We start from the raw sequence: 26,593 nt of genomic DNA, 5'->3' as shown, positions 1-26,593 counted from the left end.
CACGCTGTGTAAGCAAAGCATAAATGGCTTTTGTGAGCGTGCGTGAAGGTCGTGCGGCTGTATACTGACGCTATGTCTTCTCTGAATATGTTTTGTTTCTTGTTTTCTGATTTCCTTATCCAATGTAGCGGCTCCGCACGATTGTAGCCATGTCCACACTGAGCTTAACGAGCCTTGGCCTGTGTGGGGTTTTGTAGCTCGTGAACCCAGTCTTCGTAATGTATTGTGGGTTCTATAGTATTGTGTGGGGCGATTAGAGTGTCGGCACGAGTGGGTTGGGCAGGCAAGCAACCACGTGTGGGAGCCGTGAGAGGGAGCCGTGAGAGGGAGCGAGTAGTCGCGCAGACTTGGATGAGAGTGTATCCTGCCGTCATGCAGGCGTGAATATTCTTGGGATCGGCATAGCATCAATTCCCGACCATTCGTGGGATAGCAGGAAGCTATGGATGCCGACAGATTAGGATTTCTCCATAGAGCTGTTTCCGTGTCACACCTTAGAAGTTAGTAGAAGGTGTGGTCGTCGAGACCCATGGTTAGGAAAGTGCAGTTTGAGCGTCAACATACGTGCTAAAGGGTCCGTGGTCACTAAGTCTACAGAAAGAAGTTACTCGAGGACAACGACCAGGTGCGGCTCACTCTGCACGCGTCGAACGTGCTCCATCGCCGTCGCAAGGTCATCATCATCCAGGAGCATGACCCGGTCGCCATCCTCGTCTATATGGTACATACGCGTGTGTGCCTCTGGTGCAACGCGAACACTGCTATGCACAAGCGCGTGCAAGTTGCTAAAGCTCACAGTGTTGGGCACTTGCAGCTCAACACGCTCCGGTCCGTATCGCACACACACGCGTACCTGCATCGTGATGGGAGGCGAATGCGGAGCGGAGCGCATCCACACGCTGCTGCTGCCAGTGCCAGATGCACCCGAGCTACTGTTTTGTCGAGTCATCGGCGAATGAGATACGCTGGGTGTATTGGCTTGCGATGCGTCCGCTGAAACTCGCGAACCGGTCGTGCTGAAAGAATCTTGCCGCTTCGTAGCAATGCCGCTAGGCGCTGCGATGGACGCTGCAGATGTTGCAGACGTGCCTGCGGCGCCCATGGGCCCTGGTGCTACTGCTGATGCCGGCAGTGTTGCTGAGGGTGGCGGTGCATGCGTTGCGCCAGACGTCATCATAGGGAAGTATGGATTCCACTCAGTCGTTGGTGACACGTGACCGTACGTCAAGGCCCAGTCGCTGTTGGGTGGGACCGTCTGTCCCACAGACAAAGGGGCTGAAGGCATCGGCATCGTTGTAGGTGTTGCACCCAGAGTGGGGCGACATGAAACTGCGTATTGCCGCACTGTCGGACGAAGTACGTTGCATGATGGTACTGTCCAGTCGCATGGGTGACGGACCGCCCCGTGCGGCAGCAAAGCCTCGGAGTGGCTTGAGTGCTTTGGATAGTTTCATCGCTTCCATCTCCTTTTCGAGGAATTCAGCACTCGCTCGCAAGGGCGGCATGTTCCCGCTGACCGAGGAGGAACGCACAGGGATGGGCACACGGTTGGGCGTCTTGACAGGAACTGCTGGTGGTGTGGCAGTAGCAGAGGCATGAGCAGGAGCAGGAGCGGCGGTGCTGGCCGATGAGGGTGCCGCTCCAGGTGTGGGGATTGGCGTTGTTGAAGAAGACGTCATGAAGGGATGTTGGTGAATGTTGCCCAGCGATCGTTGGCGCCAAGGCATACGAGGCGGGTACATCGCCGGCGAAGAGGCAGACGCCAGGCCGCTGCCGATCCCTGGGCCTATGCTAAGACCTGGGCCCGCTCCGACACCAGCTCCAGGCGCCGTGCTAGAGCACGGATGATTGGTCCCGCTGGCGCCGCTGCCAACGAGGTTGTGTGCTGGCGGTGGCGGCGGCCTACCAGGTACAACAGGGGAAGCCAAGAGCCCATGCGGCAATCCAAACGGAGCGGCATCATCGCAGGGGGTATCGCGTGGACTGTCACAATCCGAGACGCTAGGTGTGTTGAAGGAGGTTTTGAGCGACGGGTTTGAACTGGTGCGCGCTGAGCGACCGAGCAAGGCGTCATTGCACTCGGCCGTGTTACTACGCCTGAGCCGCATCGGCATCGTGTCTTGTGCGTATGACACAACAGGCGTGCTGACTTGCATGAACGCAGCTGAGGCTGGGCCTTTGCTGTGACCGCTGCCAGGACGCGAGCCGGGTAGAGAAGGCGCCTGAGTCGTGACGGGTGTTGACGCCTGCGAAGCAGACGCCTGGCGACGTGCTCGCAACTCGCCCAGGAGCTTTTGCATGGTCGAATACCACATACGTAGCTGCTCTTCGTTTTTGCACCTGAGACAGAACGACTCAAGCTCGAGCTCGCCATGCCACCAGACCTGGAGCGTGTAGGGGCCGATTGACTCTGTCGGCATAGCTGACAAAGATGATGACGAAGCGCGGCGACCAAGAACTTGGATTGCGACAATATTGCTCAAAAAGATGCGGCCTTTCAACTGGAGAGGACCTGGCTTTTGCTGCTCGCGACGCGAGGCCGATGATTCCGACATACTGCCACCACGCTGACGAAGTCGAGAGCCACTTTTAGAGCGTGAACGGCCAGGTGTTAGGGATAACTGGTATGGGGCCGAGGTGCTTGTGTCTTTGCAGCACAATAAGATATGCTCAAAAAGATAGACGCCGAACTCGCGCTCCGAGTCGCCCTTCGACACAACAAACGTGTCAGAGAGGAGCAGCGACCCAAATGTACGAAGTGAATGCCCTTTCCAGTCCTCGACTCGGGCTTCCAGGTTCTTGACGACCTGCTCATTTTCCTGTGAGCGTTGCGTCTCGTTCACTTTGTCGGTGATGCGGCGGATGGTCGCAAGCGCTTCCACAACGTCGGCGTGGCCCGGCGCACCTTCGGGCGTGTGTTTTAAAAGCTGCTCGAGCAACAAAGGATATTTACAGATGCGCTGAACGGGCTTGATCAAAAAGGTTGGGAGCTCGTATGAAGGCTCCAGATAGCGCGACTGAGCTGCAGGGATTTGGGAAAGCTGAGAAAGCGCTGCGCGCTCGTCATTGATATACTGGAGCGCATTCGCATAGTTGGCACAAAAAAGATCATACACGGAGAAGTCGTCTTCGAGTGACTGGAATATGTAGCCGAGCTGCTGGCTTTCAAGCGGCTTCTGAGCATTCTGCTCCAGACAAATTAGAAAACGCCGCTGTGCATCGACAAGCTGGTCCAAGTTGCCAAAAATGTGGTAAATGGTATCTTGCGACACGATGTCGTACTGTGATATCGCGGATGCATACGATTGCAGGATCTCGAGGTCGTGAACGTACTTCCGCTCCGACTCGAGTAATTCCATGCCCACGAGCTCGCGTTGGTCGCGCGGACACGCGACCGGCGGCTGCGGCGGCAACTCTTCGGATGGCACAGGCGTCGTCGGGTGCAACAGACCGCAGTCTTCCAAAAGTAAAAGGAACCGATCGAGCGTGCGGACGACGCGCACAAACCCATTCGTGTCGCTTAGATACAGCTGCGAGACAGTAAACGTGTCTTCGGGGTCCCATCCAAGACGTTCTTTCAGTGCGAGAATGAACCGCATCACCAGGGCCTTGCATGCATTTGCATTGCTAAGCTTGGACTCGACTCGATACGAAATCGGCGCAATGTGTGCGTATGTGGCGTACACATTGAACAGAACACACAGCGGTTTGCCTTGTCGAAAGTATTGCCACAACTGCGAGACTGGGTCATGCGGCTCTGAGGACGAGCCTGTCGACGAAGACGAGTCGCGACGCTTGCTCTTGCTTCGAAGAGGAAAGTCCCGCTCAAAACCAGGCACACGCGCGAGCCGCTCGCCGAGCTGCAAACAACTCTGGAACAGCCCCGACTGCGGTGGCTGTGTCGTTTTGGGTCTTATGAGCTGTTGAAGAGCATGAAGTGATGACGACGGCGATGTACCAGACCCACCCGCGAAGAATGCGTCTGCTACGCCGTACATCAAAGTATGCTGCTTGCCCTAGGAGTTCTTGGTCGCGATACGAGCGTTTCACCACACACCCTGAGGCTATTCCAGTGGGCAAGAAAGAAAAATTTGTGTATGTCCACGGCGTTGGTCCAAAGGAGCTTGACGTCTTATTGGACACAGAGTCAGTGTCGACAGGCCAGCCTATCTTGCGCTTTGCACAGCTGTCTTTCGTTTGGTCGTTTATGCACTCCACTCTAGGGTTCACGTCAGGGGGAAGGGGGACTGAGGCTGCCTCGAGACACGGGCTACACAAATGATTCGAGAACTGTGGGCTAAGCGGTGGAGATTTAGCCAAGGCCCTATGGGACTTGGTCTTGGACGACGGAGGCTATGCGCACATGGAGAAAAGGGGGGCCAAGGGGGTGGACTAGGAGAAAGGGAGGTGCATGCATTTCACGTGGTTATCACGTGCATTGACGCACGGAGCGCTTCCACGTAGCAAGTTGAACACGTCAGTGTCGTAAAGTAGTGTGTGTGCATGCGTGGGTCGTGGCGGGGTCGGGGGTGACGAGTCGGTTTAGGCCCGTGTGAGGTCATGTAGAGTTATATTTTTTTTACCCGCACACACTCACTCCTCAACCAAGGAATCAAAGAAGGATGCGTGGCATCAGTGCATGGAGTGCATTGGTGACAGCTGTTGCGTCCGTCGCTATGCTTGGAGTACAGGCGGAAGAAGCAGCTGACTCAAAGGTGGTGTCTCTGACGCAGGACTCGTTCGGCAAGTTTGTCAACGACGAGCCACTGTCGCTCGTAGAGTTCTTCGCGCCGTGGTGTGGTCACTGCCAGGCCCTTGCGCCACAGTACGAAGTGGCTGCGAAGGAGCTTGAGTCGGAGAAGATCAAGCTCGCAAAGGTCGACTGCACGCAAGAGGAGGCTCTCTGCTCGGAGCAGGGCATCTCAAGCTTCCCTACTCTCAAGGTGTTCCGCAACGGTTCCGCTTCGCCGTACACGGGTCCTCGGAAGTCGGAGGGTATCGTGAACTACATGGTGAAACAGAGCCTGCCAGCTGTTTCTGACGTTACTGAAATAAATCTGGAGGACTTTACATCGAAGGACTCGTTCGTCGTCGTGGCGTTCGCGGAAGAAAGCGACAAGACGACTCGGGATGAACTGCGTCAGTTCGCTGAGGACCACCGCGACATGTACGTGTTGGGTGTGTCGAGTAGCAAGGACCTAGCCAAGGCGCAGGGCGTCAAGTTCCCAGCCCTCGTGGCGTTCCGCAAGTTCGATGATCCCCGAGCGAAGTACCAGGGTAAGGGCAAGTCGCTCTCAACGGACGAGATCAAGTCGTTTGTGGTGGTTGAGTCGCTCCCATTGATGGATGAGATCAGCGCCGAGAACTTTTTGAACTACGCTGTGACTGGCACGCCGCTTGCTTACTACTTTGTGGACCCGGCGTCGCCGAAGCTCGATGACGATGTCAAGAAGCTCACAAAGGTTGCTCGTGAGTTCCGTGGTAAGGTCAACATGGTGTGGATTGATGCTACCAAGTTCAGCTCGCATGGCAAGGCGCTGAACTTGAAGGGTGACTCGTGGCCGGCGTTCGCAATTCAGGACTTGAAGACTGGCGCCAAGTTCCCGCTGAACGACCTCGGCAAGGACGTGGCTAGCTCGGTGCGCTCGTTTGTTTCGAAGTTTGCTAGCGGCAAACTGTCGCCCAGCCTGAAGAGTGCGCCTGTGCCCAAGCAGACTTCGCCTGTGATTGATGTTGTCGCAGACGAATTTGACAAGTGGGTCTTCGATGACAGCCGCGACGTCTTGCTCGAGTTGTTTGCTCCATGGTGTGGTCACTGCAAGAAGCTCGCACCCACGTACGAGAAGCTCGCTGAGCTATATGCTGCGGATGCTCAGGCATCGAAGCAGGTGCGTGTGGCCAAGCTTGACGGCACCGAGAATGATATCCCACCGGATGCGGATATCGACCTGGCTGGCTTCCCAACCATTGTGCTGAAGCCAGCGGGCAAGAACTCGCGTGAGTTCATTGTGTATGATGGTGACCGTACGCTGGAGTCGCTTGTTGAGTTCATTAGCACGAACGGCAAGCACCATGCCAAGGTTGCTATCTCTAAGGACAGCGGCAGTGCCAAACATGATGAACTGTAGCTGAATGACGCATTATGAATACTAGATAGAAGTGACTTTAGCATGAAAGAGAGCGAGTGCGTTGTATTTCGAGCCTCGAAATTTGGTGTCCGTCGATGTCGTGTTGTGTGTAGGAAGAGGTTCTGCGGCCGAGGCACGGCCAACGACTGGACTGGGACGGAGCACCAACTAGGTCTATCTGCCTCTTGCCTAGACTTTGTCGATTTTAATTTTGAGGAGGTAGGAGGAGGGGGGTGGCGGGAAGAAGGAAGAGGAGGAGCTCGACCTAATAAGCTAGGTCACATTTTGCTCTTACGAAAGACGCCTTGGCGTCCAGCAGCGTGCTCGTCAAAGATATGCCGGGCAACATACGGGTTCACCAGCAGATGCTGGGGGTCGAATTTGGCTGTAGTGGCTAACCAGTCGCTCAAATGTGGATAGTGTAGCAGCAGCTCATGTCGGTATAAAGTATGGGTTTTGGCCCAATGCGGGCGACCATTAAACTGCCGCATCAATGACTCAAAGCGACGGAACAAACGTCGGTAGCGGACAGGCCATCCGTACGGACGGTACTGCACAATGCCAATGTAGCAGGAGCGCCGGCCATAGCATGGGCTCATCCAAATTCCATCTGCATCGACGAACCGTACTTCCACGGGGAAATGCAAGCGCTCGCCATTTGCTTGGGCGTGTTCCAAGTTCAGCCAAGCACGAAGGGCCACGAGCGCTGCACCCGTGTACTCGTAGGGGATGGCATATTCTGTGGTGTACTGCTCGCAGAGGCAGTCAAAGTTGAAGATACGCGGCGCGTCGTCCACACGTACGGAAATGGCTGTATCTGTGCGTACTGGGTGAAGACCACCAGGTGTCGCTGCGGGGTCGCGTGCATGTGTAGGAGGCGATGGGTGTGTGAGATAGTGCGTCATACGCGCTGCCAATGATGGAAGAGACTTATGGAAGCGCGAGGCAAAGAGCATGGCCTTGATCAACGGTGCAGGCGACACATGCCTGAGAGAGAAGATGGAGGAGGTCGGCTCGTCAGCAGGTGCATCTGTACGATTAGCCCGGTCAATCGTGATCATGTTCGCATGTGGCGACCATAAGAAACGCACATGCTGGGCAGATTCGACCAGCTGGTCAATGTGCGCCTGGACAGTAGCGACGTTCCATGGAACAAGCGAAGGTGAAGATGGAGCCGATGCGGACGGTTCAAATGGATGCACGCACTCCGGACTACGCGACGCTGGTGCCAAGTCATGAGCACGTGGTGGTGGTAGAGGTACACCATGTGCCAGCATGATGCCGAGCCACGCGGGGTGCTCGATGAACGAGTCATATGATTGCATTGATAACATGTCTGGAGGCAGTGTAGACAGTGACGGCATCGAGTTGGCCGCTACCGCATCGCCAAGGAGCGCCTCCGTTGGCACTTCTTCTGTGACTTGCAACAGGCGGAAGGCCGGGACCACGTTCAGTGTCACAGAGACAATGACACCCGTCGCGCCGAGGCCACAGAGCGAGGCATTGAACAGGTCCGGCCGCTCTGTCCGACTGCATCGCAGGACTTCTGTGCCAGAGGACAGAGGGCACACCACGTCCAGGGCCACAACATGAGCGGAGAGAACAGGGAAGTGAATTCCGGAGCCATGCGAAGCAGTGGAAATGAGTCCGGCAATTGTCTGCTCGCTGATAGAGCCGAGGTTGGGCAGGCACATGGGAGGATCATGCGATGCGAGTGCAGCTGAGAGTGTCTTGATGTACGTGCCCCCAAGCGCACACGCCTCACCAGCCTCCTTGTCGATATGTACAATTCCATACAATTCATCTGTACGGATGGTCCAGCCAAGAGAGAAAGGCAAATCAGAGGGTGAATGGCGCCGACCGACGGCACGAACTGGCATGGATGCTCTGCGCGCGCGCTCGACGATCGCAACGACTTGCTCGATCGTGTTGGGAGAGAATACACGACGCTCAATGTGAGAAAATGCACCGTCATGCGTAGATGCCTTGTCTGATGCATACACACCGGCCCAATTTTGCATATGCGCCGATGAGGAGCGTGGGCTGAGTGTGACTGGGTCAATCAATGCGTCTAGAGCCGAGAGTGACATCGCGCTAGCGAAAGAGGGTGGTGGATGTCGGTATCGATGAGCGATACCGTCGCGTGGCAGCTGCCTCTCATCGCAGACGTGGTGGGAAGATGAAGCTGGCATCACAACGAAGCAAACTCTGACAGGAACAACAGGGGCGTCGCGTGGCTTGGCGGATGAGCTCAAGACACGAAACGTGTGCAAAATCGGGCGGAAAGGCCAAGTGGGTCCAAGTGGGAGTGACAGCCCTAGGTCCGATGAATTCCGCTGATTCGACGCACACATGCACACATACTCCACTACAAAGACTGGGAAGGCTCTGACACTGACGGTGCTGACGACATCCTGGAATTTGCATTGCCACACAACCTAGTAGGAACAGCAGAAACGGCAGGAACAGGCACTGTGAAGCATGAGGAGGGTGTTCGTCTATAAACCTAGTGGGCATGGACAAAGAGCTCAGGCGACTGCTTCTGTACAAACTCGGCGACTTGCTCGACATGATCGCTCCAGTCTGAAAGACGACGAAGAAGTGCCTCAGTCTGAGCGGTATCGAGGACGCGCGGCTGGACCCAGGTAATATGCACGAGCTGATCCACTTGGTCAATGGAGCCGCGAATCAGACCAAGGCACAAAGCTTTCATCACGAGGTGCTCCACCTCATCCACGGGTATGCGAGTCTCAGACGCGATCGTTTTGAACGAAAGCGTGCGGTCGTACGTGGGCCGGTGGAAAATGCTTTCGATCAGCGCCATGAGGCAGATTTTTTGGCGCAGGAATGGCACATGAGCATACAGGATGGGCTCACTGGGCAGGCGTGGGAGCAGCGCTTCAAAGCGGCCCATATCACCGGCGTTAAAAGCATACAGCAGATCAGAGATCCAAGCGAAATCGGATCCTTGGAGCGTCGTGAGAATCGGGTGCAGGAGCAGCTCGCCAAAGTTGTAGATGGTGTCGCCTAACAACGCCGAAATGCTCAAATCGTGCGCGCACTGTACCTGCTCGCCTTTCGACATGTCGGCGTCGACATGGATGCACGCAAGGAATAGCAGGTAGTTACGATAGTAGTCGGCGTATTCCGCCTTGGCCTTATGGTAATTGCCACACACGCGGTAGTAGGAGGCATGGACCACGGGCTCGACGGATTCGAATGTATCGAGCAGCTTGGCACATCTGTCCATGGCGCTTTTCGTGCCATTCAGATCGTTCAAAAGAAGCTGGAAGTGAGCAGCCTCCATGGTGAGAAGCACATGCGCATCTTGTGTGTCGGGATGATCACTTTCACCGGCAAGTTTTTGAAGGAAAGCCATGGCCTCAGAAGCGTCTTCGTACTGGCGCGACACAATCACGCCAAAACTAGCAAGACGCAGTGGGTTGACATGCTGTGCAAAGGAACGAATAAAGTGTTCGTACAGGTCGATATGTAGCGGCCGCTGCTGTGACGCTGGGTGTCGAAGAAACTCTTCTATCTGCAGCGTCAGCTGGTACCAGAGTCGCTTGTCTCGGAGTTCGCCGAACTTTTCATAGTAGGGCCGCAGCTCATTGGGCACATCTGTCCTTGCGAGGACCGTTGCCACATAGTCGTCCTTGCCCATGGGATATGGCGTTGTAGTGAACGTGAACGAGTTTGGCAAGTGGGGGGAGAAAAGATAAAACGTGAATGTGTCGTACGCCAACCTTCTCCCACTCAATGGCGACGGCAACGCGCAAGCGCTGCTGCTAGCGCTTTTTGTGTGTGGGTGCGTGGGTGTGTGAGTGTGTACACGTATGCATGACGTAAGCAAGATGGGTGAAGCAGGCGCAGTGGGAAAAGGGTAGAGGGGACCGATCACGGTGGGTAGTGCTGCGTTCACTCTCCACACTCGGACGCGAAATACCCCGGCCACGGCTTCAAAGCGGCTGCTTGTCAGAGTCTCACAAACACTGATGAGCGAGTTTGTATCGACTTGGTTCACACCGCCTGTGGGTGTGCAGAAAGGATGGGTAGACTTTTCCAAGTCATCTTTTTGGATTGCTGTAGTGTCTATGTACGTATGTGCTTGACTATGGGGGGAAAGAGTTGCTCCTTGTCGTGAAAGACATCTAACGTCAGTCTGTTCAACCCCACATTTTGGAATATCGTTGCTCAGAATGGTATGTATATTCGCGTACAAGCAAAATCACATGATAATTTCCGCGCTTTCATGTGTGTGTGTGTGTGTTTCTGATGCTCACATGAATAGAATACCGCAACAAGAGTATAACCCGCCTACTGGGTGGGCGTAGGTACTTGGGATGCTACTTGCTCGCATTCACGATTTTCACTCTGGGTATACTCCGCGATCATTTGTACCAAAGAGCTTTAGAAGAGCAGCCTGTCCATACGATGCTCATGCATCCAGCTGTGCGTGTGCTCGCAGTCGTCTTGATTGCCTCCGGCACAGTGTTTGTCCTGTCCTCTATGTGGATGCTTGGTATCACGGGCACGTACCTGGGCGACTACTTCGGCATACTTATGGACCACATGGTCACTGGATTCCCTTTCAGTGTGCTCAATGATCCGATGTATGTTGGCAGTACACTGAACTTTGTGGGAGTGGCCCTGTGGTATGCACGTCCCTCTGGCCTCTTGCTGAGTGTCCTTGTATGGGTCACTTACAGGGTGGCTTTGTGCTTTGAAAGGTATGTTGACATCGTAGACTCAATCGCTAATGCCACCAGTCCCTTCACAGCCAATATATACCGCGAGGCCGCTGAGAAGAGGAAGGAAAAACCTGTCCAGGAAGCACGTAGGGCTCCCAGCGCTGCAGCGCCGGCAATTTCGAGCCACGAGGACGGACCGTCTTCGTCGCACGCGCCTTATGCGGCGCGTTATCAAACGCGTCAACGCGCTTTGTAGGAAAGGCCATTGAACAGATGGGTGTAGAATAGGATGGCTTGGGCAGGAACGAACCAACATGTTAATGGGAGATTTCCTCCACACGAATCGACATGGAGTCGACGCGACATAACCAACGGTTGGTCCCTGTCCAGCGAGGAACAGGATACTAGACGCAGGTGTCAAACTGCGCAGATTGCATCTAGAGAATTAGGATGCGTTTGCGACGCCTGCCACAACGCACATGTAGGCTTCTGCGCGTCAGCCTGTATGCATGGTGTGTTTGCATGCTCGTGCAATGGCTACTCGCAGGGTCCTATGTACAAGGGAGTGCGTGGCGCGATGCAAGTGCCGATCGCGCGTGGCCTCGGCATGTGTTGGTGCTGACGGCACATCCAGACGATGAATGCATGTTTTTCGGTCCGACGATCCAAAGTCTGCTGAAGCTGAATGTGACGATCTCAGCACTGTGTCTATCAAGAGGCAATGCCGAAGGTCTAGGCGCTATACGTGAGCAGGAACTCACCGCGAGTTATGGCGTGCTGGGAGTGCCGAGGGAGCGTGTCACATGTATAAATGATCATGCACTGCAGGATGGCATGCAAGAAGAGTGGAATCCAAGGCATATCCAGGACGTCATAGAAACGCATCTTCGGATCACACTGCCAGGACAGCTGTTGTCTAACAACCACCACAACATGACCCGTACAGACGTGGAGGCGATTCTGACCTTCGACGAAGGAGGCGTCTCACTGCATCCGAATCACAGAGCCACTTATGAGGGCGCGCGTATGTATGTTGAAGACATGCGCGCAAGGAAGCAGGGAGATCATAAGCCACCTGCTCTATGGTCATTGTATTCACTGACGTGGCGCACGAAATTCCTTGGTCCATTCAGCGGTGTGGCCCAACGCTGGTCACGGTCGGACTATGTGTTTTTGGCACCGCTGCGTATGTATGTGACGAGCTTAGCGGCTATGCGTCGGCATAGGACACAGCTGGTGTGGTTCCGGTATTTGTATGTGATATTTTCTTCCTACATGCAGGCGAATCGAATCTACAGTACAACCATGTAAAGATGTAATAGTACAGACATAAGTATACGAAGGTAAAAATACACAACGGGCGCGGTAGACATGACATGCCCGATGCCCCAACATGGTAGACCGAACAAATGCGAGGTAGCCGGCCGGTAGTTGATGCATAAAAAGCTCACGACCGAGGCATCAGCATGAAAACGCATTGGCTGGTAAGAGCACTTAAATGGCAAGGGCGCGCCATTGGATTTCTGGCGTAAATTGCCGCGCACATATATAGCTTGAAAGGCCAGATGACGGGAACCCTGCGCTAGATCGCCACGCATGAGCCTGCTGATTCGGCGCATGCGGCAAATGCGAAGAGGCACGTGTATTCGAGCGAGCGTGCTCCTTCTGATCGAACTGAAAACGAGGTGACGGAGGACGTCGTCGCTGGGTTGGATCGGTAGTACTAGTCGTTGTAGTAGTGGTAGTAGTAGTAGTAGTAGTAGCAGTAGCAGTTGTTGTTGTTGTGGTTGTGGCTGTGGTTGTCGACAGTACAGAGGACATTTGTTCCATCAACTTGTCGGCTTGCGACACCGACGACGGGGGGGTGGAACGTTCCTCCGGGTCAGGCTCAAACGCAAAAGACAGCGGCTCCTCCGCTTTAGGTAGTGTCAACAACGGCTGACGACTTGTGATGCGAAAATCTTTGGGTGTGCTGCGGTACGAAGATACGTGCGGTCCAGCTCCCGTGTCCGGAATCGTCGTACCACGAGCGACGCCTGGAGATGCAGGCGACGACGTGATCTGTGGCGACACTGACACGATGGGCGGGACTTGACATGCCAGCGCGGAAGAATCGGTGTCTTCTTTGGGAAGTGAAAATGGTGTGCGCAGTGCAGTCGCATTGACGGGTGCCTGCTTTACTTTGCTGGGCTCGAGAGCCGTCGGAGACACAAGGCTACTCACGACGGGGGATCGGAGCGAGAGTGTCGAAAACTGTGGTACATCTGGATCGAAGAGCGTCGGCGATGTCCCCATAAGAGTTGAATCTTGGGATCCACAGGGCGGCCCATCGACACTTCTTGGCTGCAGCGCAAGGGTATCATAATGGTGTCGCTGCCACATTTCCCAGTTGGATGCTTGCAAGCGGGGCACAGCGCGAATCCAACGACGCAAGTCGCGCACGCTGCAGCGTGATTCGGGACGCAGAGCAAAGACGCACTTGAGAATGGCATGAACCTCGTTCGAGATCGGGAGGATTTTGCCCAAGAAGTCGGGATCTCGCAGGTATTCGCGGAAAGTCTCATCCGTGGGCGTCGCTTGCTTCCAAGGATTTCGCCCGCAGATCAGGTTGATGAGGATGACACCGAGTGACCACACATCATTCGCAGCTGTGCTGTACTGAGACATACGATTTGTGATGCTGCCTTGGCACTCGGGGCTCATGTAGAAAGAGCTGCCACATCCAAAGTCAGAGCTCATACGATCGCCTGTCGCGAGGCCAAAGTCAGCCAGCATGACACGCGTGCCGCCATCTGCACAGAGAATGTTTTCTGGCTTGAGATCTCGATGATAGATACCGAGGCTGTGGCATTGCTCGACCGCATCGAGGATCTGATCAAATACGCTTTTGATCAATGCATCCATTTCGAACCTGGCACATGCGTATGCAGATGACTCGGGAAGAGGCCGGCCGTCTGCGAAATTCGGGTCGGCCACGTATGGCTCGGGCGGAAGCAGATACCGCCGCTTCTCAGTAATCATGCTGAACAAGTCGCCATCTGGACCAGAAATCGAGATTACCGAACACGTTTTGGTCCCAGGGATGATCAATCACGCGATGAAGTGTCACAACGTTCGGGTGACTCGACATCATCGTGTGTAGGAAAATCTCGCGGCGCTGGAATGCCCGCTGCCGCTGGTCAAGACCTTGCTTATTGAGGCATTTGACCGCAAAGTAGGGGGTGCTCAAGTTCGGAGAGCTGGCAGCATGGCCATTTGCGACGAGAGCGGCTGGAGCATGAACGGACGATAGCAGGGGCCTGCCGCACCTGGTCATTGGATGCATGACCGTGCTGCGAGCCAAGTACACGACACCGTACGCCCCCAGGCCTAGCAAAGAGGTCAACTGCAGGCGTCCATCGGCGATCCTAGACCCGATGAGATTTCGGTGTTGCTGTTGAGTGGAGACAGTCGCCATGACGAGCAACACCGTCGACTCCAGGAGAAGATAGAGTTGGGGGATGAAGAAATCAAGGATCTGATGGGTGTTGTTAAAGAAGTATGGCCTAGGGCCAAGATATTTCGTGCACCAGGAGAGAGTCGACAGTGAATGTGAAAGAAAAAGGAAATGAATTCGATGGATGCGGACAAGATTGAAGAAAAACGGTGAATTTGCTCTCTGTAACTACCTACCAAGCTCGTGGCGCATCTGCCGGAACTGTCGCGACCCACGTACATAATGTCGCTCTGCATATCAATTTAGGTAGCCACAATTTCCAAAAGCGCGCAGCTTGACCGTCTGTGTCGTGTGCAGATGTGTGTCATGTGTGGATTTGATTGGCTAATCTTGTGCGTCAAATTGCCTATCGGGAAAATATGCATCGTCCCCAACAGTGTGGATCGATATATGCGGAACTTGACCCGTCTAGTCCCAAAATGAAAAAGGAAAACGGGGTGGCTCCGGTGGCACATGCAAGGTAATAAAACATGCAGATGAGGCGCGTAAATAGACGCGCACCGGTTCTAGACATGCCCTCATTTGACGAGGTCATTTGACAGATCCGGTGGATCTGCCCGCTCTTACGGACATATACCTCCGATTGAGTTTCCTGATCTTCCGTCGATTCGGACTTGTTTTCCTCGCTTGGAATGAACTCTCTCACGTGATCATGATGCTTCATGCCTGCCATCGGGATGATGTGCTCCTCTCTCCCGATCGAGATGACTCAGCTTGGTGCTGTGTCGCATGCGTGGGGTGCGTCGATTTTTTTCCCTCCCCCCTTTGTCGTCGCATGGCTTGGCATCGGCTTGCTTACCAAGGGACGAGCCCACTCTATCTGTGACACGACCTGATGTAATCACATATGTATGTATGCGTGAATAGATCCCCTCCCCCCGGCTCTTCCGGTAAGCACCCGCGGTCGGGCGTCAATGTGTGGAGCTTGTCCTCGTGCATAGCGCGTACGTGTTCGTGTGCGTGTGCGTGTTCGTGTTCGCGTTCGCGTTCGCGCGTGTTTATGTGTAGGTGAATTGGAGACATCCTGTCACAAAGAGTTGTTTTTTATTTCCAAGATTATTTTCCCACATAGACAGACAACAACGCACGCGCGATGCGCCGGTTGTGGGGCCGGCCCAAAAGCCTACAGCCTTGGCATCATGACGAGAACGAACCTCTGGCGCAATGTATGAATCCGACGTCAGCAAATGCGTCTCGCTCTGCGGCTGTGGCGTCGGATGCGTCGGCGAGACGTGTCGATCAGGAATGTCATCCACATCACGACCAGTCTTACTCGGAGCAACGTCGGCCGCCATCTGAAGTAGCGGGAGCGACGCAATCAATGACCATTCCGACACCCGAAATGCTGCCTTCGTATCCCTCTTACGGGGAGGTGTATGAGCAAGAAACATACCCAGATTGCACGCGTCCGCCACCAAAAGAGCCGCGTATCAGCACTTCACATATGTCAGTGACACGGGAGATGGATCAGCCAAGATCGTCTGGGTCAAGCTCGCCAGACAAACGCAGGACAAAACCCAAGTTTCATTTGTTTCGGCGGCCATTTCATCGGCATAACGAGCACGATGACTTGTTTGAGACAGATTCCGCACTAGACGCCGCGTTGCACGACAATTCGACACCGACGATGTGTCCGAGCCATCCACATACTGAGAGTGTGCACCGAGTGCTAGGAGAGCGTCCGGTGGCGGCACGGTACGGAGTATCAACACATATTGCCCGCGCAACGATGGATCCCGATGTGGTTGCGCATTCTGTGACGGAATTTTGTCTAGCGGATCCTACATCGTTGGATTGGAACATTGTGCATGAGCTGGGCGAGCATGTTCATTCAGGTGAAGCACAAAGCAAAGCGGCTATGGATGCGATTCGCCGGATTCTCCATTCCCACAAACTTCGAGCACAGTGCCGAGCGATCCGTGCGTGGGGATTCTGGGCGATGCTGGGTAGTGGTCCGTTTAGTACGCAAGCCGTGCATTCTCGGTTCTTACAGGACGTTGAAGCGATCCTTGAGAATCCACTTACGTTTGCACCTTTAAGGAATGACATTCTCCTCGTGCTTGGCGCGCTAGCACACCGGTCCAAGCATAATGAGCGGTTACTGCGGATTGCTCGTCTCTGGGCTCGGGTGCGCCCAGGAGCAAGTGCTGAAGAGGGTATCCCACTGAGTGGGCCACTTTTTGCTATTGAAGATGATGACTTGTCGTTATCGAATGATGACATGACTGACACGCCACATATGACAACGAGTGGGAGGCCACACTTGCCTGCGATACCCCGGACGGAACAGGCACGTCCACATGTAGACATGCCCATTGCGTTGATGCCGGGCGCGCTGCTGGCGCCCAGATCGGCGCCTGGGCATTTGCCTGTGACCAAGGGGAGAGGTACTCCTGTGTCTGCGACAGGAGATGCAGCTGTAGCTGCAGCAACTCTAACGAAAACGGCGCCGACGGTGGCAACGACAACTCGGGCACGTGGCATGTCGGATCCAGGGGATACGATGGCCGCGCCGTCAGATCACATCACACCCACATCTTTGCCGACACATCTGCCGCACATGACCCCCGACGCATGGCGTACAGCCGGGAGGCGGTCGCCCAGTGCGACATCCCACGGGGTCTCGACCGATTCAGTTCGACAGAATGCATCATCTCTTTGGGTTCAGTCACAGGAGCCCAGATCTGCTTCGGACAATTCGATCATGGACGATGTTCGCCGAAGTTGCGTGATGGCCCACAGTAGTGCGAATGTTTTGCTGGATACGCTCATGAGCGAAGAGAAAGACGCAGCGCTGGTGCAGGAGTTCAGCGAAGAGGCCGAGTCGCAATATGCGCGACTGGAGTCATATCTGTCATGGGCAACGGAGCGAGCTCCACATGAACATGCTGACAGAGATGCCAGGCAGCAGGATGCGGAAGAGTCTTTGGTCGATGAGTTGATCGGTGCGATTTCACACGTCGGCGAGGCATTGACGCTGCGCGACGAATTCCTCACGGCCGCTACTGCTGCTGCTACTGCTGCAACGCCCGAGCCTCGTGGTCCCGTATCGCCACATCAACAACGATCCAAAGAGACAGCTGCTGACCCACACATCCTTGATACCCCAATGAGTCCGCAAGAGAGTGTGCTCGATATTCCGATGGATGGACCTGTGCAACCCAGCGCCAAGGCGCTAGGGAAGCGCCGCGCTGTGGATCCAGACATGATAGACCATACCCAGAAGCCGCCCTTACCACCCTTGCCACTCTTGCCGAGGTGAGGACTATGAGATACGCAGAAGAAAGAGAGAAAGGGAGTTTCTTCATGACAAGCTATCATAGACTAAAAGGACCACGCACGTTTGTCTTGACCAAGACGAGCAAGAAGGGATTGATTTTGCTGATCCTTGCTGTCAGGAACGGCAGCAGTGGCCTGAGATGTATCTGTAGGCTCGGGCGATGTGGGTGAGGCGGTTGCGTTCGCAGCAGCAAGCTCCTTGGCTGCTTGTTCACGCCGAGCTATGGCCTCCTGGACCATGCGCTCAATGGCCGCATTCTCGCGCTCATGGCGAGTCTGTGCACCTGCAAAGCGTGATCTCCACTCAGCCTCATTCTCCATGTCACGACGTTCTTGTTTCTCGGGGTTCCATGGCATAAGCTGTTGTGGCTTGCCGTCGGGGCCTGGCTCCTCAGGCACACGCGACTTGGGCTTGCGCAGATAAAAGAGACTTGCAGCTGCTGCGACGACTGTGATGGTTTGGAATGCGACGCGGTATCGCAGTGCACGCTGAAACATGTTGCGATTGCCACGGCGCAATTGGACTGTCGCATATGTCAATGCACCGGTCGTCAACAAGGCACCTGATCGAGTCAGTATGACTATGCACAAGTCCACATACCGATAGGAGTCAATGGGTCCTCTCGCATGCGGCGCAAAAGCCTGTCCTTGCCAGACTCGCCAAAGTCCTCCATCCTGACACGAGCAGTGGTCGTCGTTTACAAGACGACAAATCTCGGTGTGGTGGGCGTAGGTTGTGGATCGTGTGGAGGGTCGCCATGGCAGCAAAGAACAATTCCACACACCACTATTTTTCGAGACCAAGACGACTCCTCTCCACTCCATCTGGCAGGACGATGAGTGTAGATCCTGAGGCGGGAGTGGACAAGGCGGCATACATGACCCACGACGGAAGTGGGATCAGAAAAGCACTAGATTCGTACGCTATGGTGGACACCAAGTGGCATGCAGTTTGGTAAGTGCATGCCAGTTTCTGCGAGACCACAAGAGAGCCCCAAGGAGATGGAAAGAGAGTGTGTGTGTTATGTTGTGGGCCATCGAATCATACAGGCCGTCTTCGAGAAAGTGTCTTGGATGCGCCGTTAGCGGTCCTTGTCGATGCATTCAACGCGCAGGCTACGGCTCAATAGAGTACCTGCCAGCCACTGTCATACGCGTCGTAGGACTCAGGACAAGCGGTGTGCCAGACGCCTCGACTTGGACCTCCATGGGACTGGGTGTGGAAGCGGGCAGCCGCAATGTCACTGAGATCGGGCTGAGGCGTACCTTGCGAGCAAAGGGGAAAGCGGACGGGCCCCCCGGGCCATCGATCGCGGTGGAACGCCAAGGAAAGGGTCCGGGGTCGGGGGTCCCCACTCACCAACAGGCTCGCTGCGAACGCCGCCAGTCACCTGTGTGTCGGCTGGGAGCGTGAGCTGGAACGAGACATCTTCCAGTCTGTCGCCGCATGGCATCGCAGGATTCGTTCGGTGCATGAGCAGCGCAGAGCTCTGCGTCGGCTCACAGCGCCACTGGACCTGGAGTAGGAGGGGCAGGTACCGATCGTATTCACTTTCAGGCACATGGACTTGGTAGTCCAGTGCACGAATTTCCGCTGACTCCAACAACTGGAGCTCAAAGAGATCCGGTTCCTTGGTCCGCGTACAGAGGGAGCCGAGGCGTGTCTGTGCCATGGCCTCTATATGCAAGAGACGCAGCAGAATACGCACAGGCTCAGGTTTCGACGTCGAAGACGTGAAAGACGTGAGAGAAGAGGACAAGGGGCCTGCAGAGACGCGGACCTCGCCCACGACCATGACGTGGTCGAGACGACCACGCTGCCAGATGGCATTGACCCGTTCATACAAATGCACTTGAATCGGCACCGGCGTATGCGGCACAGATGCCACCGATTTTGTCTGTACAAGTGCTGGTGTATAAACAGCACTCATCGTCTGGGGCGGGGACGTGGCAATGGCACTGGCTGACTCAAGCGCGGCGTCAGAGCGTGGCGTCGTCATTTGGCTGTTGACCAAGGGAGACACAATGGGGTGGCCGTGTGAAAAGCTCAGACGCGAGTGACCCGCGGTCGGATGTATCGTATGAGGAAGCACGAAAGTCGCGTCTTCGCGAGGTTGTGGGAGTAAAGTGAGCATTTTGTCGAAACTGCTCGCGAACTCGAAGCATCTCCGCAGTGTCATCCGATAGGGATGTGTCGTACGATGCCGATGGCGCATAGGTCGTGCGTCTGGCGTTCCGCGAAGCGCTCTCGCTTGTCGGCGCCGTTGCGAAGGTGTGGGCGGTGGACTCAGGTGGCTCTGTGCGGGCCGAAGACGTATACGGCCCGGGCTCCAACGGTGCACCACGAATAGCAAGACCACTCGGTGCATCAGCGAATGCGCCGTGAAACTCGGGTGCGATGGCATACGAGTCCGAGACATCGCCGGCACTGACAGTGGCAGAGTTCTCTGCCTCAGGAATTTGTGAGACGCGATGTGCTGTATGTGTGTTAAACGAGCTGAACGGACCATGTCGGTCGGGTGCACTTGGCGCATCAGGCGTCTCGCTTCCTTCATATACATAGTGCGTGTCGTAGATGCCAGGCGCAGGTTGGGTGGCAGCGTAGGTATGAGGCTCTTCAAAGACACCCTGCGGCTTCATGGGCTGCTCTTGAGCAACATGAATCAAGTCTGTCTCAGAGGCAGTGGCATTGTGAGCACCCGCGTCACGAGCATCGGGGAACGATGAATCAAGCATCGATGCGGCAGCGACATTGGGAGCAGTCGCGGCACCTGCTGCGGTGTCTGAAGCTGTGGCTGCCTCTGAACCTGCTGGAGGATCAGTGTTTGCCGTGATAGAACGGATCCCAGAACCGAGTCCAAGTCCAGGCATGTCCCTATGCGGCACGATCGATGGTCGATGCATTCGAGCACCGGTCTCATCATCCTGACCATGCTCATGAGGAAGGTGCAAGGCGTCTTCTTCCACGTCTTGCTGGTGTTGCAATGAAAATGGGTGGTGATGGTGGCGGTGCTGATGCTGATGCTGATGCGACTGCGGTTGCTGATACTGATGAATGAATTCGGACGGAAGAGGCACACTGCGGAAACCTTCCGATTCTACCGTCGGCAACGAAGACACGCCTGAGAAGCGCATCATGTCCTGCCATGGGTCGAATTCTTTGGCAGCTTGGGCCGTGGATCTCGCCAACTCATAAATACCACGAGCCAGCTCACCCTCGCCCTTCGCTAGGTACTTTGCAGCCTCACGGAGCATCGAGAGACGCTCGAAATCAGCAACTTCGTACGCGCGCAACGCCGACGGCACACGGCGCTTCCAGGTCTCCTGCGCACGCGCATACGCTTGCTGCGTAGTGGCGAGTTTCGATTGTGCCGAGGCATTGTTTCGTTTTTGGTCGACTTTCCGCTGGTCCTTGCTGAGCTGGATCTCAAGCGACTGCAGCTCCTTGAGAGATGGCACGAGTGCGTCGTCATGACGCTGCAAGCCCGACCACTCGCCATGCATGGGGGCCTGATGCAACGTCTCTCGCTGCCGCTGTAGCTGACGCGCAAAGACGGTATGGTGCTGAGCGATTTGCCCGATGTTGTCTACCAGGCGCGTGTACACAGGTCGGAAGTCGAGTGGCATGAGCGTCGGTTCGCCTAAGCGCTTAGGCAGTTTCTGCAGTTGCTTGATGTAAGCTTCTTCAGCCTCGTAGCGTGCTGCCATGTAGTCTGCGAGCTGCTCGTGAAAGACTTTTGCCTGGCGCATGCGCTGCTGAAGAGCCTGAAAGCTCGCGCGTGGCTCCCTGTCGATGAAGGCCGTCTCGTACATGGAGGCATCTTGCGGAGGCATAGCCGTCGATATCTCTGACATGGAGACTGACTCGTTGCACCCGCCCTCGGAGTCTCGACCGTTCTGTCCCACAGAGTACGAGTGGCAAGCCAAGCCACCCTCACGTCGTGGGGTGTGTGAATTGTATGTGTGTGTATGTGTGTTACGAAGTGGATGACGTGCAGAAAATCTGCACAGAATATGATTGGCTTCCCATTGTGTGGAAAGTTGTCGCGCAGCGACTCCACGCTGGTGTGGATATGCCACGTGGTAGACTGGCGTGGAGAAGTGTGCGAGAGGCCTCTTAGGCCTCGCTACAACGACACGCGTGACAGAGCGCAGCTGGTTGTCTATGAATGGGTGCGTGTGAGTCCCAGGGACAGAAAAAAGAGAGCGCAGAACGGAGAGCAGGCCGCTGTTCACGGCCTGGACACCGACCACCACCACACCCGTTCTCACATACGCAGACTGCGTGTACGTGTGTGTGTGTGTACATTGAACGCGAGAAACGAACGAATCAGCGAACGCATAAATACGTAGTAAGGAGAGGCAGCTACAACTGCAAACGCAGCCGCAGCCACAGCCACAGCTACAGCCACAGCTACAGCCACAGTCAGCAGCAAGACGAGCAGTATCGGTGAAACATGGCGGATTTTGTGAAGCTGTCCATCTTTGGTACTGTGTTCGAGATCACAACACGGTATGAGAATCTGCAGCCAGTGGGCATGGGCGCTTTTGGCCTCGTATGCAGTGGACACGACAAACTCACTGACACGTCCGTGGCCATCAAGAAGGTGATGAAGCCCTTCAGCACGCCCGTGCTGGCGAAGCGCACGTACCGAGAATTGAAGCTGCTCAAGCATATTCGCCATGAAAACATCATTTGTCTGAGTGACATCTTCATTTCGCCCCTGGAGGACCTGTACTTTGTGACAGAGCTCCTCGGCACTGACCTGCATCGCTTGCTGACCAGTCGTCCCCTTGAGAAACAGTTTGTACAGTACTTCTTGTACCAGATCCTGCGTGGCCTCAAGTATGTGCACTCTGCCGGTGTGGTTCACCGTGACCTGAAGCCCAGCAACATCCTAATCAACGAGAACTGTGACTTGAAGATCTGCGACTTTGGTCTGGCTCGTGTGCAGGACCCACAAATGACTGGTTACGTGTCGACGCGCTATTACCGAGCGCCTGAGATCATGCTCACGTGGCAAAAGTACGACGTGGCCGTGGATGTCTGGAGTGCAGGCTGTATTTTCTCAGAAATGCTCGAAGGCAAGCCACTGTTCCCTGGCAAAGACCATGTCAACCAGTTCTCGATCATCACCGAGCTGCTGGGCACGCCGCCTGACGAGGTCATCCGCACCATTTGCAGTGAAAATACCCTGCGTTTCGTGCAATCGCTGCCGAAGCGCGAGCGTATTCCCTTCCACCAGCGCTTCCCTCACACAGATCGGGAGGCCCTGGATCTCTTGGACAAGATGCTGGTGTTTGATGTGAACACCCGCATCTCTGCCGGCGATGCTCTCGCGCACCCGTATCTTGCGCCATATCACAATCCAGCCGATGAGCCCGTTGCGGAGGAAGCGTTTGACTGGAGCTTCAACGATGCCGACCTCCCCATCGATACGTGGAAAGTGATGATGTATTCGGAGATCCTCGACTTTCACAATATCGAGGAAGTTCCCGCAAATGAAGCTCAGATGCCTGCTCAGGCAAGTGGCCCTGCGCCTGCTCTGCCGCAAGCCCAGCCGATGCCTTCGGCGTACCATTCCTCCATGCATCCTTAGGTACAGTAGTTCCCAGCGTTCCTGCCCTTTCCTGATTCGCACCATTCTTTCTTCCGCCCTTCGGCACATGCTCCCTACATTGTAACGTCCACTTTCATGTCGTGCTTATAGTGTGCTGATCCATCCCTGGCAAATATGTGAAAGACGCATCTCGCCCCGCCTTGCAACATGCATTCCGACCACTGCTTGTCGGTCATGTAGCGGAATGAACACTGAGAAGAAGCATCGGACCTCCACATGCACGTCATTCTCCTCACCATTCCGTTTGCAACAATTGCCCCAGTCGGAGAGACACGCATGGTGGTGGGGTTCGGCAACGGGCACACAGGGGCACCAGCATGTGGCGTGTGGCTTGTGTGTCTCGGGATCTTGTGTGCCATCAGTTCAATCACTGGCATTCATGCCGCATCTTCCGATACAAAGGCGGCCTCGTCATCGTTGTCATCGTTGGCATCGCCCAATTCATCCTCGAGCTTCGCCCTGCCGAAGCACTCGACCAACTCCATGATTAGTGCCAGTACCGGCATCTCCATACCTACGTCAGTCGTCAACAAAAACCCCAAGCCAGGACATGCGATTGCACTGAATGATAGTCAAATTGTTCGCAGCAATCTTAGGATCAATGCTTCCGACGGCCTGTTTTATACATTCAATACGACCAAAGACAAATCTGTATGGATCTCGCTCTCCCTGTGCCAGGGACCAGGTATTCCCGCTTATAATACGAGCGACGAAGACTTGCTTGATCGACTCGACAAGTCGGCGGACGAGGCTCAGCACATGACACTCGTGTCGATGTACGTGTCGCGAGACAAGTCGAATCCACGTCCGGGACCCAAAACAAGTTCATCATCCAAGTATGTTGTGTATGCACAGGGCGGCTGGACACAGATTTCATTGAGCAAGGGATCAGATCAGGGTGTGTATATTGGCGTGTGGCCCCCTGAAGACCCACGGAACGTCTCTGGTGAATACGTGATCCAAATGACAGCATCGACGAAAGGCTCGCTCGAAAGAGTCGACTATGTGCCGAGCCTGTTTCTGGACGACACCGACCGTGAGAATGCGCTACTCACTTCGTTCAACTACACATCTCCTGCGCCTAATATCAGCCTGATTGTGCTGCCGACGCAGGGCGACTTTTCCTTATCATCTATCACGTATTTTAATTCGTCCTTCTGCCGCATCTTTGATTTGTGGGAGGAAATGAGCTTTCTGGGAATTCAGCCATTTATCAACAGTAGCGAGACGAATCGCAATACTTTGCCGCGTGTGACTCGTGGCGCTAACAACCAGCCAACGGCGCTACCGACACCAAGCTTCGAGAATAGTGCCAAAAACGTGTCGTTCTCAACCTCTTCGAATGCGGCGTCAAATAAGAAACGGATGGCCGCGCTCGATCCCGGAGATGTGACCCAGCTGGAGCTGACGGCGGTCAATACCACAGACACGAACGTGACAGAGCAAGTCTTGGCTCAAGTCCGCAAGCAGTTCCACGTGTCAGGACTTTCGCCCGGAACGAACTACACGGCGTATCTCGTCTCGTCCAAGGATGTTGGCGAATCAGTACAGCGAACGTTGTTCCCATCGGTCAAGTTCGTGACAAAAACGGCAGAGAACTGCAAGCTCATGTACGACTTGGACTTTTGTCCCGAACTCGCATACTCAGTCCCTTACAATCCAAACATGTCGCAAGTTCTGGCGCTGCAAGCGCTTGAAAACATCATTACCCAGAATTACATCAACTTCACCAAGACTCTGGACACATTCCCATGCGCGTCGGACAAGTTTGGCCTGTACTCGAGTGTGTCTACGTGCGATGACTGCCGACGCTCATATCAGAATTGGCTATGTGCTGTGGCAATTCCCCGATGCACGGATCTTGTTGATCCTGAAAAAAGTGCGGCTAGTCAGAACGGTACCGAGCTCCAAGGTCTGCCGATGCCCGCCAATGTTCATTTATACCCTTACATCGTCAATCGTGTTGGATCAAACAGCAGCCGACAGGCATACATTGACGAGATCTTTGCACCAGGTGACTACGGCGAGCTCCTCCCGTGCTTGCTGACGTGTGAAATGGTCACTCGGACTTGTCCGCCGGTAATCCAGTGGCAGTGTCCGCGCTGGACGGTCACGGCACAGCGTGATTATGGCGCATTTGCTGATGCAGGTTCCGACGGCTATGGTGTCGGGCAAAATGGGGGTGCTGGACCTGACGGCATGCGCTTCGGCGGCGCATACACCCGATATGTCGCACAGGATGCATTTGGCCATGTGTACTGCAATGCGATGCATGTCGACCGCTTGTTTCGTGAGGCCAGCACGGGTGCACCGATGCGCACCATCATGCCCTCTTGGCGCATATGGACAGCCACGCTCAGTATATACATTCTTAGTGCTCTTGTTCTAGGCTAATGACCATTGTACGATGATCAGGATCGAGACGCAGCTTTCTCACGTGCTCCCGGAGGTGGAGCATACAACTGCAATGTCGATTCGTGCCCCACGAAACACATGTGTAGGACATGGTGGTGCTATCTTGACAGAGCCAACGATAGCTTCGTCGCTGCACTAAGCCACTCTGGCTTAATGTGTTTCGTTGCTCGTTCCAAGTCGCTGTGATGTGATTGCGGTGAGGGAGTGATATTGTGGTGAGTCGACGTGACACGGACGTTCCACCCATCCATACGCCGACCTTGTTTTTTTTTTTTTTTTTTTTTTTTTTGCAGCGGGTAGAGGAGAGTTGGAACAAATCCCGAAAATTTGCACACTGCGTGATGGACCTAGGTCGTCTTGAGCAAAATTTGATGCCCTCGGGTTGGGCTTTAGATAGGACGTAGCAGGGCGACGAAGACATGTCGACTCTCAAGTGACAAGGAAGTCGAATTTGGAAAAAGAGAATCACTTCCAACGAGAAAAAAGAAAGTTTCTTTAGTTGCTGCAATTAACAGCAGTAGATCACATTATGGGGTATAGAAGGCGGTGTTCATGGCAGACAATAACGAGAACAAGGTTGGCTCATCACTCGCGGAGGCCAAGACGGCAGGCATCAACGAAGTAGCCGAAGTACGATGTCGCTTTATGTGGCAAAGGGGGAGTGGGAGAAAAATAGGTAAGCAGACAGTATCAAAGATCCATCCTTGAAGACACACGCGGTCTCTAACCGTTCATGAACATGTCAAACCCTGTTCAGCTTCACGCACGGACACCTATCACGTGGCTGGCTGTGGAACCACATATGAATGACATGAGGAAGCAGCGAATCAATCTCATCAAGCAGACCAAAAAAAATTTGGCGCGCAGATATGCGCGAGGCCGTTTCGCGATCCATCGGAGCCAAGGACATTGCTCTTGATTGACTCCTCCTAGACATAGAGCGTGGGTGTGATACTGTGTGTG

At 54.8% G+C, this 26,593-nt stretch overlaps 13 protein-coding genes across 13 annotated transcripts; 6 read left to right on the top strand and 7 right to left on the bottom strand.

The window, feature by feature from the left end:
* Positions 1 to 604: 604 nt before the first annotated feature.
* Positions 605 to 3,998, bottom strand: MGL_0960 (uncharacterized protein; the record flags this gene model as incomplete). Its single annotated transcript, XM_001731640.1, has 2 exons — positions 605 to 1,275; positions 1,361 to 3,998. The coding sequence occupies 2 exons, from the start codon at positions 3,996 to 3,998 to the stop codon at positions 605 to 607; spliced, it is 3,309 nt and encodes a 1,102-aa protein (XP_001731692.1).
* A 624-nt stretch (positions 3,999 to 4,622) lies between these two features.
* On the top strand, positions 4,623 to 6,128 carry MGL_0959 (uncharacterized protein; the record flags this gene model as incomplete). The annotated part of the gene is made up of 1 exon (XM_001731639.1): positions 4,623 to 6,128. One exon carries the CDS (start codon positions 4,623 to 4,625, stop codon positions 6,126 to 6,128), a length of 1,506 nt encoding a protein of 501 aa, XP_001731691.1.
* Positions 6,129 to 6,406: 278 nt separating this feature from the next.
* On the bottom strand, positions 6,407 to 8,218 carry MGL_0958 (uncharacterized protein; the record flags this gene model as incomplete). The annotated part of the gene is made up of 1 exon (XM_001731638.1): positions 6,407 to 8,218. One exon carries the CDS (start codon positions 8,216 to 8,218, stop codon positions 6,407 to 6,409), a length of 1,812 nt encoding a protein of 603 aa, XP_001731690.1.
* A 416-nt stretch (positions 8,219 to 8,634) lies between these two features.
* MGL_0957 (uncharacterized protein) lies at positions 8,635 to 9,792 on the bottom strand (the record flags this gene model as incomplete). Its single annotated transcript, XM_001731637.1, has 1 exon — positions 8,635 to 9,792. The coding sequence occupies one exon, from the start codon at positions 9,790 to 9,792 to the stop codon at positions 8,635 to 8,637; it is 1,158 nt and encodes a 385-aa protein (XP_001731689.1).
* A 331-nt stretch (positions 9,793 to 10,123) lies between these two features.
* Positions 10,124 to 11,075, top strand: MGL_0956 (uncharacterized protein; the record flags this gene model as incomplete). The annotated part of the gene is made up of 4 exons (XM_001731636.1): positions 10,124 to 10,224; positions 10,290 to 10,330; positions 10,420 to 10,858; positions 10,898 to 11,075. The coding sequence occupies 4 exons, from the start codon at positions 10,124 to 10,126 to the stop codon at positions 11,073 to 11,075; spliced, it is 759 nt and encodes a 252-aa protein (XP_001731688.1).
* A 194-nt stretch (positions 11,076 to 11,269) lies between these two features.
* MGL_0955 (uncharacterized protein) lies at positions 11,270 to 12,130 on the top strand (the record flags this gene model as incomplete). The annotated part of the gene is made up of 1 exon (XM_001731635.1): positions 11,270 to 12,130. The coding sequence occupies one exon, from the start codon at positions 11,270 to 11,272 to the stop codon at positions 12,128 to 12,130; it is 861 nt and encodes a 286-aa protein (XP_001731687.1).
* A 183-nt stretch (positions 12,131 to 12,313) lies between these two features.
* Positions 12,314 to 13,840, bottom strand: MGL_0954 (uncharacterized protein; the record flags this gene model as incomplete). The annotated part of the gene is made up of 1 exon (XM_001731634.1): positions 12,314 to 13,840. The coding sequence occupies one exon, from the start codon at positions 13,838 to 13,840 to the stop codon at positions 12,314 to 12,316; it is 1,527 nt and encodes a 508-aa protein (XP_001731686.1).
* A 1,643-nt stretch (positions 13,841 to 15,483) lies between these two features.
* MGL_0953 (uncharacterized protein) lies at positions 15,484 to 17,577 on the top strand (the record flags this gene model as incomplete). The annotated part of the gene is made up of 1 exon (XM_001731633.1): positions 15,484 to 17,577. One exon carries the CDS (start codon positions 15,484 to 15,486, stop codon positions 17,575 to 17,577), a length of 2,094 nt encoding a protein of 697 aa, XP_001731685.1.
* A 62-nt stretch (positions 17,578 to 17,639) lies between these two features.
* On the bottom strand, positions 17,640 to 18,092 carry MGL_0952 (uncharacterized protein; the record flags this gene model as incomplete). Its single annotated transcript, XM_001731632.1, has 1 exon — positions 17,640 to 18,092. One exon carries the CDS (start codon positions 18,090 to 18,092, stop codon positions 17,640 to 17,642), a length of 453 nt encoding a protein of 150 aa, XP_001731684.1.
* Positions 18,093 to 18,835: 743 nt separating this feature from the next.
* Positions 18,836 to 19,525, bottom strand: MGL_0951 (uncharacterized protein; the record flags this gene model as incomplete). The annotated part of the gene is made up of 1 exon (XM_001731631.1): positions 18,836 to 19,525. One exon carries the CDS (start codon positions 19,523 to 19,525, stop codon positions 18,836 to 18,838), a length of 690 nt encoding a protein of 229 aa, XP_001731683.1.
* Positions 19,526 to 19,574: 49 nt separating this feature from the next.
* MGL_0950 (uncharacterized protein) lies at positions 19,575 to 21,449 on the bottom strand (the record flags this gene model as incomplete). Its single annotated transcript, XM_001731630.1, has 1 exon — positions 19,575 to 21,449. One exon carries the CDS (start codon positions 21,447 to 21,449, stop codon positions 19,575 to 19,577), a length of 1,875 nt encoding a protein of 624 aa, XP_001731682.1.
* A 602-nt stretch (positions 21,450 to 22,051) lies between these two features.
* On the top strand, positions 22,052 to 23,194 carry MGL_0949 (uncharacterized protein; the record flags this gene model as incomplete). Its single annotated transcript, XM_001731629.1, has 1 exon — positions 22,052 to 23,194. One exon carries the CDS (start codon positions 22,052 to 22,054, stop codon positions 23,192 to 23,194), a length of 1,143 nt encoding a protein of 380 aa, XP_001731681.1.
* Positions 23,195 to 23,698: 504 nt separating this feature from the next.
* On the top strand, positions 23,699 to 25,609 carry MGL_0948 (uncharacterized protein; the record flags this gene model as incomplete). Its single annotated transcript, XM_001731628.1, has 1 exon — positions 23,699 to 25,609. The coding sequence occupies one exon, from the start codon at positions 23,699 to 23,701 to the stop codon at positions 25,607 to 25,609; it is 1,911 nt and encodes a 636-aa protein (XP_001731680.1).
* Positions 25,610 to 26,593: the final 984 nt, after the last annotated feature.

Source organism: Malassezia globosa, assembly GCF_000181695.2.
Source record: "Malassezia globosa CBS 7966 chromosome Unknown mgl_sf_2.1, whole genome shotgun sequence".
NCBI lineage: Eukaryota > Fungi > Basidiomycota > Malasseziomycetes > Malasseziales > Malasseziaceae > Malassezia > Malassezia globosa.
The sequence above is the reverse complement of the archived record's forward strand: the minus strand, read 5'-3'. Positions and strand labels throughout refer to the sequence as shown.